Source organism: Podarcis raffonei, chromosome 11, assembly GCF_027172205.1.
Source record: "Podarcis raffonei isolate rPodRaf1 chromosome 11, rPodRaf1.pri, whole genome shotgun sequence".
NCBI lineage: Eukaryota > Metazoa > Chordata > Lepidosauria > Squamata > Lacertidae > Podarcis > Podarcis raffonei.
Genome location: NC_070612.1, coordinates 31,530,262 through 31,549,282, shown reverse-complemented (window position 1 = coordinate 31,549,282; position 19,021 = coordinate 31,530,262). Strand labels below are relative to the sequence as shown.

Genomic DNA, 19,021 nt, shown 5'->3' with positions numbered 1-19,021 from the left:
TAGCCAGGGTTGCTGCAACAAACAGCTGTGCAAGCTCCCCCTTGGGGAGGCAGAGACACAAGAGGGCATCAGAGGAAGGAGGGAGGAAAGAGGGACAGAGGCCAGTGTTGCCCATGGCACCCCTGACCAGCATTCAAGGCACCCCAGGGTGCCATGGCACACTGGTTGAATACCATGGGTCTATATAATTTTAATAGGGTATTTCAGATTGATTGTGTTGCTTAACAACAACAACAAATTGCCTACCCCAAAGCACAGGGGTAAGTTGGGAGGAAAAAAAGAGATTAGATAGATTCCCAGATCCATAAATTCCCTACTCCCCTCTTGGCTGCCATTAAGTGTCAACGATGGCTTCCATAAACCAGTCTTTGTAACACCCTCTCCCTTGGCAAACTGACAAAGAAATCTAGTACCATTGTCTCCCACTCTTTCCTATATCTTTCACTTAATGGGTGGTCACTGGTGGAGAAGGGGAGCGCGGGGGAAGCGCACTGCCCCCAGCAGCGCAATCCTGGTGAGGTGCCATCGTGGCTGCCCCCTCGCCCACGCTGGGCACCACGCCCCCACAGGCAGTGTGCCACACCCCCAGGACACACAACATGCCCCCAGGAGGCGCTTCACGCCCCTGCAGGCGATGCGCCATGCCCCCAGTATGCACGCCAGCCCCGCCCCTGCCTGCTCTCCACCCCCCAGTGCCGGAGCATGAAGCGCCGCCACTGTGGGTGGTATAGGTATTAAGTAATCCATTTGGCTTTATGATATGCTAGAAGCCCTATTTTCCCTTGCACCCCTTCCAAACCTAAAATGGATTTATTGATACTCTGTATAACATAGGGGCAGTATGAGCCTCTTACCTAAATTCAGTTAGGTATAATGTCCCATGGGGGATGCAGGTGGCGCTGTGATCTAAACCACTGAACCTCTTGGGCTTGCTGATCAGAAGGTCAGCGGTTTGAATCCCAGTGATGAGGTGAGCTCCCGTTGCTTGGTCCCAGCTCCTGCCAACCTAGCAGTTCAAAAGCACGCCAGAAAGTGCAAGTAGATAAATAAGTACTGCTTCAGTGGGAAGGTAAACGGCGTTTCCATGCGCTGCTCTGGTTTCAGTGTTCCGTTGCGCCAGAAGCGGCTTAGTCATCCTGACCCGGAAAAATTGTCTGCGGACAAACGGCGGCTCCCTCAGCCTGTAAAGCAAGATGAGCACCACAACCCCAGAGTCGTATGCGACTGGACTTAACTGTCAGGGGTCCTTTACCTTTTTATAATGTCCCATGTAGTCATGGGTTAACTAGACAATCGTAGACAAACAGGGGACACTCATCATTCTATTACAATATGTGACAAAATCATATTATAGTGTTACTATGAGCCTGACAGGCATATACCTTTGACTGGCTTTGAAGGCCTCTCTCTTTTCATTGGCCTTTAGAGGACAATTTCTATTGAGCTAATGTATACTTGTGTGTCATGACCCATGACCTGCAGACCTTGCAATGTGTGGTGGAGGAACTGGATGAGGATCAGGCTACTTCCCTGGATAAGAACTACAAGTTCCTTCTTTGGGGCCCTTCCAGTTGGAGGGTACCACGCTGCCACCATGGTGGAGCAGAATCATTGTGCCCCAGCCTCACAACAGCCAAAGATGGCAAGATAAGGTGAGGGCAGCCCCTCCCGGGAGGCAGAGCCTCCAGGTCTGATCAACATCTTTTGCCACTTCCTTAAGAGAATATTTAACCAGTTGCCTCCACCACTGCCCTGCCACCAGCAGTTTCAGGTCCTGTTCTTATCTGTTCTGCCTGTTTGCCATCCACTTCCAAATTACAGGAATCCAAACTACAGGCAGCTGGCTAGCTGGGGTAAATTATGACAGTATAATTTACTTGTATTCCAAACTTTGTTCGGGAGCAGGTAAGGACTAACTCTGTGCAGCCCCAGCTGAGCCCTGGCTCAGTTTGGAGAGGCCAAGCTCTACCAAATCCAAACTCTGAGGTCCTTCCGGATCTTAGATTTAGATTGTGCTGCATCCCAACTTTCCCCCCTCCCCAAATAAACAAAAGAAAATATTAACATCCCCAACCTCTATAATTCCATTGTAGGAAAAATACTGTAACCCACAGGTCATTTCAGTTGCTCTCCTCTGTACCTTTCTGCAGCTCTGTGATATCCTTTCAGAGATTGGGTGACCTGAATTGTACACAGTTTTCTAATTGTGGCAGCACCAAACAGTTATCTAATGACACCCACATCTGCTATTCTGTTGCCTGTAAAACCCAAATTGAACAGATCCTTTGGAGCTCTTCATAGTCTGTTCAGGATTTAATCATCCAGAATAATTTGGTCTTGTCTGCAAACATATCTACTTCACTGTTCTACATCTACACCCCTGCCTTAAAATCATTTAGGAATGCAAAACAGCACCAGTCTCAACACATGACTTGAGGGATCCCACTGCTTACTTCCTTCCATTGTAAAAACTTCCCATTTGTTCCTTCCTCACATTACCTTGTTTTTAAAACCTGTTACATATCCGGCCATAAGAGGAACATTCTCTTACTTCATCACTGCTAAGTTTTCATAGAAGCCTTCTGTGAAGTACTTTGTCAAAAACCTTTTGAAAATCCAAATATATTACGTCTGTCAGTTCATTTCTATCTAGTTGTCTACTGACACTCTCAAATAATTATAAACGATTCAAAATTCAAAAGCCCCAGACCCCTTTGAAGGCATTCTATGGGTTCTAACTCAGAAAGGCAGCATCATGGTTGCTTGTTTGCTTTTAACAGTTCTAGCCTTTTCTCCTGTTTTATCTGAGGCAGAACTTAGGCTGACAGGACTATAATTTCCTGTCCTCTATTCTTCTTTATGTATAGACTCCTAATCCTAATTCCTTCTTTGTAATTTGTGAAAATTATGGTTCTGCTGACACACACACACACACACACACACACACACACACCCTGCTAGTGAATTTTAATAACTTTTATATTTTTTTGACATTGTATCATCATCATCATTGACATCACTGTATCCCCATATCACACATCCATACTGGCTAAAATATATCACAGTGTAAAATATATCAAAGTGATGAATAAACTCAGAAACATAGCACAGACTTCCCTATCCTTTTCCTAACTTGATTTCCTAACCCCACATAGGAGTGAGCTGATTTTAGTCTTGTGTGGCCTACTCTTTTTGATGGAATCCCTATGGCCCACTGCTGCATTTTAAATTTACAAAGCAAGAGTGCAAAGTCAGAATCTCTTAACAGTTAAAGCATAACTAATCTGTGGTATGCAATCCTTTTGTATGAACTCTTACCTAAGAACACAGGAGCCACCTTGTAGAATACGACCCAGATTCCTCTGTTCCAGCATACTTTGCCAGAATCTCAGCTACCAGGAATTTTTAGGAAATCCATTGGAGAAACTGACCTGAAGTGGTCTACCCTTCTTCCCACCACTGCTTAAAACACACACGAACCACTTTCTTTACATTGTAAAAGTTGTGATATGGATCCAGAAAATGCTGTGCCTTGAATGTTGGTTCTGTGATGACTTGGAAACACCCTTGATTTTTGCTGTTGGCAGCAGGGACAGTTATGAGGTGTGTTTGTATAATGAACTTCAAAAGTCTGCATGCAATTACTATTAGAATCTGTGTACTGGATTTGGGATTTTACAGCAACATGTCACTAGGGAATGTTGTGGATCCTGGAGATGCACCCAGCAGTGGATATGGAATGCATGGAGCTCTCATATCAACACAACGTGGGTTTAGGAGGATCTGTAACCCTATGCCAGAGCTCCCTTGGATCCATAATTTTTATGATGCAATACTCCTCCTTAGATGGAGACTGGCTTTGTGTCAATTGATTATTATTATTTAATTGTCAGTTGCATGGGGGGGGGGTGTAACACTTGGAATTATTGTGGTGGTAGTAGTCAAGGTCAGGGCATTTTGCGGCCTGAGGTGAGGGACAAGTTGAACAGGGAATTGCAGGCGGGGTGGGTGCAAAAGCCAACCAGACCTCCAGTTGATTTTTCAACATTGGTAAGGGTTAGCACCCTCCAACTCACCTGAGGTCAGCAGGCCAGATAAGGGGGGTGACTTTGTGATACACGCACCTCTGACCTTCAGTACTTCACTTCTGCTCCCCTCCCCTGATATATCTGCTGCCTGAGGTAGGCACCTCACTTTGCCTAAGGGCAGGACCAACCCTGGATGTTTGTGTTTGTGTGAGAGATAGACAGACACAGAGACAGAGGCAGACCACTCCAACCAACCAAAAGAGTTTTTTTTATTAACCAAAGGCAGTAACAATGAGAGACCATTCACCTATTGACTTGACTATTGTGGCAACATGATGATGTTTGCAAGCTGCTGGTTGTGTGTAAGTTGGTTTTGCAGGGACTCTCGTGACTGACTGGGTTGGGGGGAGCGGGCAACCTGAGGCAACCTCTGCTGCAAACGAGGGCTGGGTGCTTGTACTGCTGGGTTTGGCGGGCGGGGGCCCGAGGGGGCCCTGCGTGCCTCTGGCTCTGGGTGAGGAAGTGGTGGTGGCGGCGGCGGGTCCTCTTCCTTGCCACACGTGGGCTGTTGACATGTAGAGAGGTTGAGACTAGTGGAGCAGCTCCGAGAGGCGGGTAACGTTTCTGCTCTAAGCAAAACGGCGAGGGGGTGCGGGGGGGTGCAATGCCGTCGAAGCGAATATCCCGCCAGTTAAGCGGGTTGCAGGACGGACGGCGAAGGCGGCAAAGCCGCCCGCGCGGCGTGGGCTGAAGAAAGCCTGAGCCTCCCTCCTTTGCATTGTGCCGGCTGCCGAGTCCAGTCCGCAGTTTCCGTCTCTCCTCAGCAGTCTCCGTCTCTGGCAGCGGCGGAGGGCGGCGAGGCAAGCGCACGGAACAGCCAGTTGTTTAAAATCCTTCTAGAACCGTTTCTAATTCCCCCTTGCGCCGGGGAAGGGAGAGCGGGAGGGGGAGGAGGAGCCGGAGGCTGGTGGGGGGAGGGAGCCAGCGGAGAGGGAGGAGAGAGCAGCCTGTCCTGGTCTCCGCCTGTCAATCACGGCGCGGGAGGTGTGTCCGAGCTCGCGGCGGGCCAATGGCGTGTGTGTGTGGCGGCGTCTCCATGGTGACTGGGCTGTTCCTGGGGAGGCTGTGATGGGTTGACAGGTGCGTGACAGTCGGAGCTCTCTGCAGGCATGTACGGCAAAGGCAAGAGCAACAGCAGCGTCCCGTCCGACAGCCAGGCCAGGGAGAAGTGAGTACAGCCCGCCGGACCGCACAGCCCGACGGGGCGGGGGAGGTGGGCGCGCGGACGCCCCGCGCAAAGTAACTTTCCCGCTTGTGGCAGAGGGGGGGCCTCGCAGGAGCTCGCGGGGGAGCTCAACCCCGGCGCGGGAAAAAAAAAACAGGAGGCGGGAGGGGGGGTGATGCCACAAGTAGGGGTGTAGGCAGGAGGGTGAGTGTGCGTTTGTGTGTGTGTGCGCGGCGGCTGCGCGCGCGCGCGGCCGCGTGTGTGGTAAAAAAGTGAAGTGCGCGAGACCCTCCCGGTTCAGGCAGCGGCAGGGGGTAGCGGAGCCTCTTGCGAGGGGGGTGGGGCCGGGGCGCGGGGCGCTTCCCCTCTGCTCGGGCCGCCGGGGAGCGGGCAGGACGAGGCGAGGCGGGACGTGCCCCAGCCCCTCGCCCGCCCCGGACGCGGGAGGACTGGCGGGCGGGCGGCGGAAGGTTGTAGCTCTCGGGCTGTGCGAGGGGAGAAAGTGGTTGAAGTCGGCGGTGTAGTGCCTCAAGCCTCGGGAGGCTTAGGGTAGGGATTAGTATTTAGGCTGGGGAGCGTTTCCCCGTGTTTGTGTTTTCCTTTCCTCTCGCTCTGCCCGGGTCGGGCTGTGGGGGGGATGGGGGCGAAGATGGTGTTGGAGTAACTTTGGTAACAAAAGAGTCTGGGGTTGTGTGCTGGTGTAAAGCTTCCGCTGGGGAGGCAGAAACAGAAGCCTCGTTGCGTTGCCTGCTAACTCCACAACACTCAACGCTCTCCCCTCTCTTTATTATTGTTATTATTTGAATCGAGACCTAGTATCTTTCTTCCCCACTCTTCCCCTCATTATTTCATACAGCCAGGAACTGTTTCAGTTGGTGCATTCTGGCCTAGGTTTGGGGGTAAAAGGGTACTACTAAATCTTTTAAATAAGAAAACGACTGCAATAGTTTGCAGGCTTTTTGTTTTTTAAAAAAGAAAAACGTGTGTAGAAAGGGCTGGGGTAGGAAGTGTTCTGAGGCTGAAAGGTGAATTCGAGTTGTTTGTCAGTAAAACTGAACATTCTGTAATGAGGAGAGGAAAAACTTGGACCTGGGTTTCCAGAAGAATTGGGACGTAGTCCTTGTTGGGGAGTGGTGCTGAGGGCAAAAGTAAATGGGTGTTGCTGTGTTTTAAGTCTGTTACAGTGTTAATGAAGGAAAGACACCCCCCACCCCACCCCACCCCACCCCCTTGCAGGAGAGTTATTACTTCCATTGCAGTACCTTGAGTCACCTGTTATGAAGACACCAAAACTTAAAAAAGTACACAAAGTCTTGTTGTAAACAGTGTTCACCTGATCTGCAAAATTGTAAACAATGCTACACACATTTTTGTGTTCTCTTGTAGTAAGACATCTCATTCTCTTCATCTTGTTGTGTGATTATTTTTACCAAAGAATTGGTCAAAGAGAGTACATTGAAAAGTAGTCTTAACAAATTCAAAGTAAACCATAATTTATAGGGGTTATTATGTCAGTTTGCTTGTGATTTAAAGTTTTCATTTTGCTCATTGGAAGTTAGTTATAATTACAGTTTTCATTTTCCTCACTGGAAGTAGTAGAACACAGAGGGGAGCTGGTCATGAAGCTCGGTCCTGTTGCAGATAGCAAAATATAGTACCTAATACGGCAAATAGTATCATTCTCAGGAGTACTCCTCCTGTACAGAGGCTTGGTCATTGCACTCGTCACCTTCACAGGCTTAGGGTGAGGTTTCTGAGATCAGGGACCCCCAGCCAGAAAAGGTTTGATATACATTGTCTTTAAAAAATGTTGTTGTACATAACTTTGAAGCTTTACTCAGGATGAGAATTAATGTGCTAAACGTGACTGGGAAGTTTCCCTCAAGGCAGTTTGTGCTGAACCTTCACCTAGGTTTTCCTTGCTGCAACCTTTTGAAGAAGAGAGTTACTTCCTGATTCCAGAGACAAAGAAGCAGGCCACAGAGACTTAAATCATTTGTCAGATATTTGATTTTGGCATGTCTAAGTCTGTGTGAAGAAAGGGACACAAAAACTAATAGTGTGACTAAAATGTTAAACAAATGGTGGAGTTACATAAACTTAAACCAGAGAACCAGTTAAAACAAAGCATTTAGAAACTCTTTCACCTGTTTATGTACATAATACAACAATAAATTTCTTGGCCAAAGTTATGTACAGTAGCTGGATTTTTTAGTTGTGATTATTGTATTGCTTGAAGTTTGTAAACTATATTGCCGAGTAGGTTGTGTGGGAACAAATGTAAAATAGGGCCCTGGTGTAGACCTTAGCTGTGTTGATGGTTCTTGGAAAGTTTGTATGCATCTGAGATGCTGTAATGTTTGATACTTTTTTCTACTCTTAACAAAGGCATGCTCTAAGATAGGACACTACGTGAATAACTGTTTAGTTATAGGAGACAAAACTAGCTACACTCAACTGTCACCAAGTAATAAGTACCCTTTGAAGTGAAGTTTAGGGAACTGCTAGATGGTGCTATTTGATCTAAATACATTTGTCGCTCCATTCATTACAGCTTGCAGCAAAGGATCTGTATTCCTCTTGTACAGTTTGCCTGGTCCTATGCAATATTTTAAACTAATAAATCTGAAAATACTTGAGTGTTATGTCCTCTTTGTTGGGTAAGGATCGTAGTCTAGAATTTGGCAGGGGAAAACGTTAGATGCTTGATTCTTTTGGATATTGTTGTATATGCAATTATATGTACTATTTTTTTCTTTGATAAATCTATAAAGCAATGTTGCTTTTTATTATAGTATTTTTCCACCACTGTACAATTTTAACCCTAGGGATATGGTTCTATTGAGAGCAGTGATATCAAAATAGAGGTGGGAGGGAAGAGAGAAACATATTTCTGAGCTTTTTATACACTAATGATGTTCTGAACCACAAGCATGATTGGAGGTTAAAATATTGACCTGAAATATTTAGTTTAGAAACAATTTCTTTTAAATAGTTACTGTATATGTTTTGCTGGAAGAGTATGATGTGGCTATATACTTTGAATGCATTTATCTTTCTGTATGAGTATTTGTAGGCTGTATGTAAACATTACACATGGCTTCAATCCAGGTTCCAATTTTGCATTCTTAATGTCAGTTGACCTAAATGGAATATATATGCTTAAATGGATCCAGGATTACAGAAGGTGAAAGTCAAATTCTATTCATGTTGACTCCGAAATTTTGTTTAATGGGGCTTATGCCCAAGAAACTGTGTTTAGGTTTGTATGAAGATTTGGGTGCTGGGAATCATGTTTCAAGATACTTGTAAACTGCAATTTATTTACTTCATCAGTTCAGGAAGAAAATTGATCGAAAACCTCTCTTAAATAGTATTCAGAGCATTTATATTACAGTGCTATTAATATACAATGTAAATACACAAGCGAAGTTCTACAGCAGGAGTGGGAAGTCTGTGATCTTTCAGATGTTGCTGGACTACAGTTGCTGTCATCCCTCAGTTTCTGGGAGTTGGAGACCAATAATGTCTAGAGGGCCACACACAGGTTTCCCATGCCTGTTGTACAGTGTGAGCCTGTGGCACTGTAAACCTGATGAAAGTGAAGGTTTATATGCCAGTCAACAAGACTGCGTATGTTTTGGTAGTCTTTAGATTGGAAACAATGGATTCATTTTGGGAAATATTTGTTTTTCCTATGCTGACTTTGTTTCAGGAAGTAAGTGTATTGAAGACATCAGATGGTGAATTTCTATGTTGGAAAATACTATTTTTCAGCTTTTACAAGTTTTTCTTGTGGTAGATAACTTTTTATTCTTTCTGGCTCTAGAGAAAAGTGATTGCAAGGGTGCCATATGAATGTTTTGATTTGTTTTAAAGAGTCACTTATGCATATAATTTCATATCCTGTATGTAGTTCTACTATGACTATATAAGGAACATTCATTTTGTGAAAAAGAAAATATATAGCTATGCTGAAGGAGAAAAGGTTCACTTTGATGACTAAAGCTACTATTGTAATAATGGCTGTGGACATTTTTCTAAATTTAGTATTTCTCTTTCAACTGCTTTGATAGTAATTTTTAACGGGTGTGTCCCAAAAGATGGGTTAATTTTAATGAGGTGGTAGAATCAACAAGACATTGCTGAAATAAAATAAAATAAAATCTTCCATTTCTTCTAAAGTAATTTCAGAGGAGTGTGTCAGCAATTGCAAGCTGCCAAATTTGGTCCAATGTAAGAGGCCTTTGGAATAGGTTATATGACTGCTAGTCAAATGAATACTAGTCTTGTCAAGAAGAACACAAAGGCTAGCTTTGTATGTATATATCTCGTCTTAATAATCTAAGATATGGGCAAGCCTTGTGCCTGCTGTCCCTTTTCTCCTTCCTTCTTGGTGTGCTGTGATTAGCCCAGGAAGTCTTAGTTAGCTATCATTTCCCATATGGATTCAATTGGGAATTATGCTTGCCAGGATTTGAATAAACCAGGATCATAAACTGTAGTTTGAATTTGATTTAAGATCTTGTCTTGTTTTGATCCTGGTAAATATAGTTTACATAGATGCTGTAGGAAACTATAGTTAATCAAATATACTTGAGTCAATGGCAGCATGCTCAAGAAGAGAAGGTCGTGTGAGGATGGGATGGTCAGACAGAAGGCTCATGCATATCAAGACTTAATTAGCTGAAATATGTGTGTTTGAACCAGGTTTAATCCTCTGAAAACTGAATTCTCTAAAACTGTGATGTCCTGGCTTTGTTGTAATTTTGGTTTTAATGACATTTTTATTAATGTTTTTATGTAAACCATATTGAGCTTTGACAATGGCACTATAAAGCTGAAATAAAGAATAAATGGAGAGTCCAGCAACCTCTTCCCCCTGAACATCTATGTGACTTTGTCTTGTTTTGTGACAAAATGAAGTTGGATCATATAATGAGAGACCCAGTACTTGTTTTGATAAGAGACCATCCTGGCATGCAAGTATGATGTCTGGAATTTGACCTGTTTTGGAGATGCCTGTTCTTCTGCTGTCTTGAAAGAAAATGCTTTTCTACTTGTTAAAATATAGCTTCTAGAAAAGGGTTGTCAGGAAAATGGGGGGGAGGGGGAATGACTTGAATATATTTCCTGCTTCTATTGCTAAACAGTTACAGGTATTTAGCTAGGGCACAGTACAGAACACATGATGTGGTCCCTGCCCAGAGAACTTAGAATTTGCAGTGTTGCTGTGAGTTAGGGCTTATTATTTGCACGTAGTTTTGAGTTCCTGCTTCTTCTTTTAGAATGATTGTGGATTTTAAAAGATTGTGTGTAGTTTGGCTCTGAATGTTTTCCTCGGAGAATACAGTGAAGCTTAAAGTTTATGTGTGAGACAATACCAGCAGCTAGTGGTTTCAGAACTCGTGTCATACAGGCTGTTTCTAGTTAGCAGCTTAAGACGCTCTCTTCTGAATTGACTTAAGTTTTGGGAACTCATATATGTGTATAACATGGGTTGACTTCTATACCATCCATATGTGCTAGGTTCTAGTATATAGGTGTACTAGCTCTGACTATATTGTAGCAGACAGTTTCTCTTAGCCTTCTTATAGGTAAAGGTAAAGGGACCCCTGACCATTAGGTCCAGTCGTGGACGACTCTGGGGTTGCGGTCCTCATCTCACTCTATAGGTCGAGGGAGCCAGCGTTTGTCCGCAGACAGCTTCTGGGTCATGTGGCCAGCATGACTAAGCTGCTTCTGGCGAACCAGAGCAGTGCATGGAAACACTGTTCACCTTCCTGCCGGAGCGGTACCTATTTATCTACTTGCACTTTGATGTGCTTTCGAACTGCTAGGTAGGCAGGAGCTGGGAGCGAGCAACAGGCGCTCACCCCATTGCAGGGATTCGAACCGCTGAGCTTCTGATCGGCAAGCCCTAGGCTCTGTGGTTTAGACCACAGCACCACCCACGTCTTATAGCCTTCTTGTAGCCACTTGTAAATAGTGTTCAAAGTATGAAACATGCCTCTGAGCAGCCTTACAACATAGCTAGCAGAATGTGGAGTGTATTGCATTGGTTAGTTCATAGAGCACAACCCAAAGATGGAGGGCTTTTCTTGATTTCAGAAGCCAGACTACGGAGGTGTTTATATCTATGACCAGCACAACAGATGCCTTTTCAGTGTAGTTCAATTGCTGCTGTTTAATCATAAATAGTTACTATTGTTATAATCATAAATAGTTACTACTCTTGTTATAACAACAACTTGAGGGTTTACATGACCAAACACTGGGGACAATCTGCTTCACTGTTGTTGATTTTTTTAATGACTGCAAGCCCTTTAACTTGTTATTAGCCTTCTTTGTAATCAAACCTATATTTTAGTGTATGGAGTCCCAAAGTGTCTTACAAAGCCAAAATTAAATAAATTTAAAATACACAATATGCTATAACACTTTTGCCTATCTTCGCTTGATACTAGCCATGTAAGATAATAAAACAGTAGGTTAGAGCATTATTTATGAACATGAATAAGTTGCCAAATTACCTACACAGCCCTCTGTGTGCAGGCTCTTTTGAGTTGATAAATGTTCTGATACAGAATCAATGACTTGTTAACAAGGCAACTTCATAAGCAGGGCTCTGTATATGGGGGACTCAATGGTGTGCACCAAGACTGCTGGCTTATAACTTTTAAACTATTTCTTGCCACTATACCTGAAGCTGGAAACTGAAAGCATGGTTTTGAACTGGAATACACTCAGTCAAGGTAGCCAAGATGAGGGATACCTTTCTTTGGAAATGACTGTGATGCTAATAAGGAAACCGTTTGCTTAAATTTGATAATCTGTGCACAAGTTCCTGGAAATAATACGGCTGAAATCCTAAGTATGCATACTTCAAGGTAAGCCTTGTTGCAATACAAGTAAACAAGATTAGATTTTTGTTGTAAAAGTGCAGATAGAATATATCGTATCCATGGTCATGTACCTCCATTGGGTCAGCGCATCTTGCTGTTAACTAGAAAGTGGTGGTTCAAGCCCACCGTAGGACCGTTGAGAGCAGGATTCCTGCATTGCTGGGGATTGGACTAGATGACCCTCGGAGTCCCCTCCAACTCTCCAATTCTATGATTCTATGATTAAATAATAGAGATCAGTGAATGAACAATGGAAGCAGCAAAGTACAGTGGTACCTTGGGTTACAGACGCTTCTGGTTACAGACTCCGCTAACCCAGAAATATTACCTCGGGTTAAGAAATTTGCTTCAGGATGAGAACAGAAATTGCACAGCGGTGGTGCGGCAGCTGCAGGAGGCCCCATTACCTAAAGTGGTGCTTCAGGTTAAGAAGAGTTTCAGGTTAAGAATGGACCTCCAGAACGAATTAAGTTCTTAACCCGAGATACCACTGTACTGGAAAAGTAAGCTTATGTAAAATTAAAAAGTACTTCAAAACAAATAACAACATTAAAGTAACTTATATGACACGTTGTGAGTCTGTGTACAGTTAATATGTCAAGCTTACCATTTTCCTATCTGCTAAAGTTCTAGGGAACATTTTAAGTGTATCTGCAACTCATGTCTAAATATGTGTTTCCATTTCCTATGTTGGTATTTCACCTGTAAAGCAGTGTTAGAAATTAGCCAGGCACCAGGCGCGTTTTGCAACTGGTGCAGGTCCAATGCGACCACGTGGAGAGCTCTGGATGCCAGGCTGGCGACTGGGGAAAGCAAAATGTCACATAGAGAAAGATCTGAAATATTTTCACTGAAGCCTGGATTTGTTTTATTCTGACTGTTTTATTTGATGTTTTAATGTGTTGTATACTGCTTTGAGATTAGTTGTTTGAAATATAAAGCGGTATTGAAATAAATAAGAGCAGCAGCAGCGACACCATTGCAAAAAAAGTGGTACCTAGACATTCCATTGTGGTAACCGTAACCTAGGTTTAAAGTGCTATTTGGTGATTAGATTATATATCTGAGTTTCTAATACTGTTGTAAAGTCTACACTGGCTGGAATGTACATTCAATTTAAATTTTGCTGTGCCCAAAGTACCACATTTACAATGTGGGCATGAGAAGCTCAATGCTACTCTTCAGTATTGTGTGCAAATATTGTCTCACTGACAGCACAAAGAAGCAGTTCTCCTATACTGTGATAACAGAATGAAAAGTTGAAATTTAAAATTACTTGTCTAAATTCCTCTGCTGCAAAAGATTCTGGTAACACACAGAAATTCTCTGTAAAAAAGCTAGAAATTTTACTAGCTGTTCCTGGGGTTGATGATGGGAGAAATTTGGAAGTATTTTTGCTCTAAAATATCTCTCACTAGTCATGTCTTAATGCAAGCAGGTTTATTTGCTTAAAATGGCAACAATACCTCTCTTCTATGTAACTGTGAAAGAAAAACATTCTCCCCTATTTTGCAACGGCCCTTAGAAGCACCCCTCCCCATTTTCACAGCTGCTTTACCCATAAAACCAACTCTGCATAAAAAAAACCCTTAAACGGTGAATTGGCTCACTATAATAAAATGAGCATGTCTTGCAGCATGAACCACAGGTTGTAGATTTGTTCCTGCTAGCATGCTTGTTCCTCAGATTTGAGCTGTGATCCATGAGTCAAACCAGTTTATGTGCAAACGCCTTAAGTTGTTTGCTTTTTTGTCTCCATTCTTCCCTTCATAACGTTTCTATTTTCCATGCTAGTGGGAAAGAGCACCCTTATGCTATTCAAACCTCACTACTTCAACATTGTTTCTTTCTGTATGTGCATATTTTATTATGACAACAGGGAGCAAACTGTTGGTGTTTTTGATTCTTTTCCAGTTTAGTTCTAACTGAAGTTGTTCCAGTTTTGGTTCAGGCCAATACAGTTTAGTTACAAGTTTGCTATGTTTCAACCAGCTCAGTTTTTAGTTCCCATTGGGAAATGTGGATATTATTGACACTACACTGATTTCTCTTTACATTAAGGTCAGTTGATGTCATCATGCATAATGTTATTTAGTCTTGATACTCAGGGTTAAACATACTATACAGAAAAGCCTCAGTCAAGACAGAAAAAAATCCATTCTTACGGAATTTTGGAACTGGGGAAATGGAAATAGGAAAGGAACAATTTGAGATGATGGGAGAGTTGTTCCCCAGTTAAACTTCCATTATCATGCAGGCTGCCCACCCACATGTTGTTACCCCTCCCCCCTCTTTTTCTATTCCTTATAGCTACCTGTCTCAGAGCATGAACAGAGCGGTGCTGTCTGGGTTGTGTGAGACCCTCCAGGCTTAAAGAAGCAGCTTCTAAGGGATTTTGCTTCTTAATAAGCTTCTGTGTATAGTGATCCTTGGTTCAAAGGTTAGAAAGGAAGGCTTTAAGCAACCATCTGCAGAGACTGACCAAGTAGTGCCCCATGGGGAAGAAGCTCAGCATTGTGACAGATGCGGAACACGTTCTCTTCTAGCCTGTTGAATTGACCTTCAATTTATTACAGTGGATTCATACTTAAAGCAGCATGCTGCTGTCCTGCATGCTGTTTCCCGAACATAAAGATCATCACTGTTGTATCAGTCTAAAGCTCTGCCTAGTCTACCACCTTTCTTCCCTCAGTTGCCAACCAGAAGCTCAGATGTGGAACATGAAAGCAGTAATCATCTGCTCTTCCCCCCAATGACTGGTATTCAGTGGCAAACTCCCTCTGAACCTGCAGAGTCCATATAGTCATAATTAGTAACTCTTGATAGACCTATACTACCTGAATTTATCCATCTTTTTAAAGCCATCTAAGCCAGTGTCAATCCACACAATATGTGGCACTGGTTTCTTTAAATCACATGCTGTGTGAGGAGGTACTTCTGAATCTGCTGTCCATCTATCATTGGGCAGCCCTGAGTTCCAGTAGAATTACACCACACAACATTTTATAAATCTCTATCATTTTATAAACCTCTATCATATTCCATCCCTTATTTTTTGATATTATTCATACAACATATGATTTTGGCATCAGAGTGCTAGATAGGGGACGAAGGTATGAGACTTTAAGACCAAAGAGGAGAAAATTGTAGTAGTATAGCTGAGTGGCGGCCAAGACATAAACCAGATATTTTGCTGAAGGGAGAGAGCAAGGGCTGTATTTTTGCAGTGCTGCAAGGGGAGAAGTGACACACCTTGGATCCAGACTGAATTTGGGGACACAAAGGTGAGAGAGCAGTCAAAGAACTACAAGCCTCTTCAAATGGACAGGCAGCAACATTGTTGGTGTACAGAAGAGATGGGGAACCTGTGGCCCTCCAAATGTTATTCAGCTCCAGCTGCCATAAATGATTGATCATTGACCATCTGTCTGGGGCTTGTGGGATTCAAATGACTTGAGGGCCACAGGTTCCCCTGCCCTGATGTTCAGTAAACGGAAAGTGTTTTTCCTTAATAAAAAGCCTTTTTGTAAAAAGCTTTGCTTCACAGGCAAGGTGCTCCATTCCCCTTTATACATCCTTTTTTGTTGAGCTCTACAATATGCGTCTTGAAAGTAATTGACTAGAACTGTACACAGTGTCCCAAACATGTCCAAAGCATCGGTTAATTCTTGAAAATAACAGCATGGAATTCTGGACAAACTTAACTGTATAAAAATCTTCCCAGAGATTTGTCATCTTTTTATAGTTTTGTGTGCCAGTGAGAGTGCCTCTATACCATTTTTAAAGGCAGAAACTTAATTGTAAATAAGTTTACTTGAATGTCTTTTTTTTTGTAAGCTAAGGTTTAGGACAACTGGATAGATTTGTAATTCTATGTGTTGGCTCTGTCCATGTTCCTCTTTGTGATTTTTTATATGGAGAATTTATGTAATTTGATTTAGGAAACAGTGCATGCATCATTTGCTGTTGCTGCAGCATTCTTTTAGTTCACCATGAATTGTTTTTCCATTTAGATTGGACATGCTCATGAATGGTTCTGCGTGTTAACACAGTGGGAAATTTGTACACACCACTTCATTCTGGGAAAAGTAATGCTAGTGTCCCTATTATTAAATAGGAATGTTATTGCTTGTTGTTGTGCATGCTGTGTAGATCCTAATGGTCATTGTAAGGATGGAGACCCTCACATTAGGAATGCAGCATGCTGGGAGGAGAGACTTATCCTTTCTCTCACCAGCCAAGTTCCTGAAGAAAATTTCCCCCTGAGCTCCACAATTAGGAATAGGAAAAGGCTCCCTGTGGTGCTAATGAGAGCTTTATTCCTATCCTTAATTCCAGTGTATGAGAGTTGCAAGGGTACCATATTTATTGGGATCATGGCTGGGGAGAAAAAGGTTATATCTCTCCTCCCTATATGCCTCCTCAGGGCCTCTCACTCTTGCTCTTAAAACAAAGCTGATGTGATTGCCAATGATGCATTTAGCGTCATGTGTAGTTGGCCCTCATTTCCACATTGAAACAACAACGACAAAAAGAATTTGGGAAACATTTGTAAAAAATTGGATATCCATTTTATAATTGTGTTAGCTTTTCCCCTCTTCTATCATTTCCTATATTTGTCTAATGCAAATATAGTAGTAATTCCTATGGTTAGTTTCCCAAAAACTGCTTTAGAATCTTTAAAAAGAAACAGAATAATGGGATTATATTGCAATCGTCTTGGAAGCAGTTCCATTGGATTTCATATAATGGTCAGTGTGTAGGGAATCCCAAATTCACTCTTGAGGTTTATTGGCAGAATTAAAAAGGGATGGATGTTTGTAGCACCTCTTTGTTGGTTAGTCCCTGTTTGAATCTGCTATCTCACACAGTTAACTCTTGCCAAAGACTTGCTTTGGGAATTAGGAATGTATTCACTTCGCCACAGGCAACAGTAGAGTGCTGTCCAATCTAATGGATTGAAGCAAGTGTGATCAGAATTGGGTTTTTTGGAGAACAGACAGTTTGAATTGTAATGTTAAGTGCACATCAAAGGAAAAACATGACTTTAGGGCACCTGTGGTGTGTTTTCATGGCAGGTGGAAGGGATAGGAGGACCATAAGAAATTCTTGTGGGAAACAGCATTGTATTGGTTTGCATGTAGATTGTGGGGAGCACATAGTCCTCTTGTATTACACTAATTGGAGGAGCCACAATGGTATTTTGACCCAGTTAAGATGCAAGGAGGTAAGGGTCAAGAATGAACTTGTCTCCCCTTGCTAATTGTGTCTCAGTAGGGGATTTTGTCTCATGGTTGAGAACCATTGCTCTTGATATATCTAGTTTAAAGTGTATATTATACTAACTAGGTTTTCAGTGGCTTCAGAGTATTAAATATAAATGCACCTAATATGGAAGATTCAGAAGTCATGTCTTCAGTCACTTATCCAGGCAGAATGTGTTGAGAAACATTAGTTTAGGCCTTCTGATGGGATGTGCACTCTGTTAGGCACCCCCAGAGGATTGTGTGTTGAAGCTTGAGCTTCCAGTAAATGCTCCCCCTTGCCACTCTGACCCTGGCTCTTCCACAAAGCTTTTCCCCCATTTCCCAGCCCTGAAGAACTGATTTAAATGAGGAATTAATTTCAGTGAAGTAGAATAAATTAATTGGAATAGGAAAAGAGTTCTGACTATATAATACTCTAGGGTTTATATTCACTTTTAATGTGTTCACTATCCCTGTCCCTTTGGGGGAGAATCGCTGCCGCTTACTAAAGTCCCCATTAATTTTCTAGCAAGGAGTCAATGTTTTAAACCACAGTGTCTACCATATTACCAGGAACTTATATATAAATCCTGTGTTTGACCTTCTGAATTCCCATTTTTCATGTTGATAGCCGCAAGTACTTAAAAGTGGATGAAGAAGTTAAAAAGTGTAAATTTGGTAGAATAATGACCGGATAACAATTTGCACAAACAGTTAATATGGCATCCTTAGTTTGGTGGAAGCTTTCCACCAAAAGCTCGCATCCTATTTCCACGAGTACCCAACCATTCTAATACAAAGAGAGCCATTACTGTGCATGGCATCTCACAGAGCACAAGAGGACAGGTCCCTGCCCAGAGAGGTTAGAATCAGTGGGGAGACAGTCGAGGCTGGGAAGTAGGAGCAGGGTCAAGAGGAAAAGAATGGGTTTATTCAGCTGTACTTATTTAGTCTTAGTTACAGTAGATAATAGACTCTACTGTAATTTTAAATTCTGGTATATATGGAGTGATAAGAATACCATAACCCTGCAGGATCAGTTCAAACAAAGGCCTATATGGTCCAGCATCCTGTTTTCAGGGTGGCCAAGCAGATGCCTTTGGGAAGCCCAGAAGCAGGACATGGGCAGAATTGCACTCTTCCCACATGTGATTCCCAGCAACTGGTATTCAGAGGAATATTGCCTCCAACATTGAGGTAGCATTTGGCTAACATGACTCGTGACTGCTAGGTTTGCTGTATTTAAAAAAGTAAAAACCAGGACACATCTTTAAGACACCAAAAAATTGTGATTTTTGGATTGACTTGCCTAAGATCCAGGACAAAGCACTGCCTTTCAGAAATTCCCCATGGAGGTCAATTCCACCTTTGAAACCTTGTTAATGTCTGGAAAAATCCAGACATATGACATCCCTACTGTTGACAGCGTAATCATCCAGGATAGTATTTGCATCTTATTTCCATTTGATGCTTTTTTAATTTAAAGTTTGTGTCTGATGTTATTTCTCTGGATCAGAAACAAACAAGATCCTAACCCAATCACTTACGTTGCTTTAAAATTACCCTCAACAAATAATCCTACCTGCTTATCATTAATGGTGTCTGTGACATATCATT

The 19,021-nt window shown here is 42.7% G+C and overlaps 1 protein-coding gene across 7 annotated transcripts in view; it reads left to right on the top strand.

Annotated features, from left to right (window-relative positions):
- Positions 1–5,070: 5,070 nt before the first annotated feature.
- SSBP2 (single stranded DNA binding protein 2) overlaps positions 5,071–19,021 on the top strand; it is a 116,244-nt gene continuing 102,293 nt past the window's right edge. The window contains exon 1 of one of the 7 annotated variants that reach the window (XM_053409226.1): positions 5,071–5,256. In XM_053409226.1, coding sequence (XP_053265201.1) covers positions 5,198–5,256 — 59 coding nt within the window. In that variant the 5' untranslated portion in view covers positions 5,071–5,197. The remainder of the gene's footprint in view (positions 5,257–19,021) is intronic. The other 6 variants (XM_053409222.1, XM_053409229.1, XM_053409223.1 and 3 more) reach the window with 6 other exon arrangements.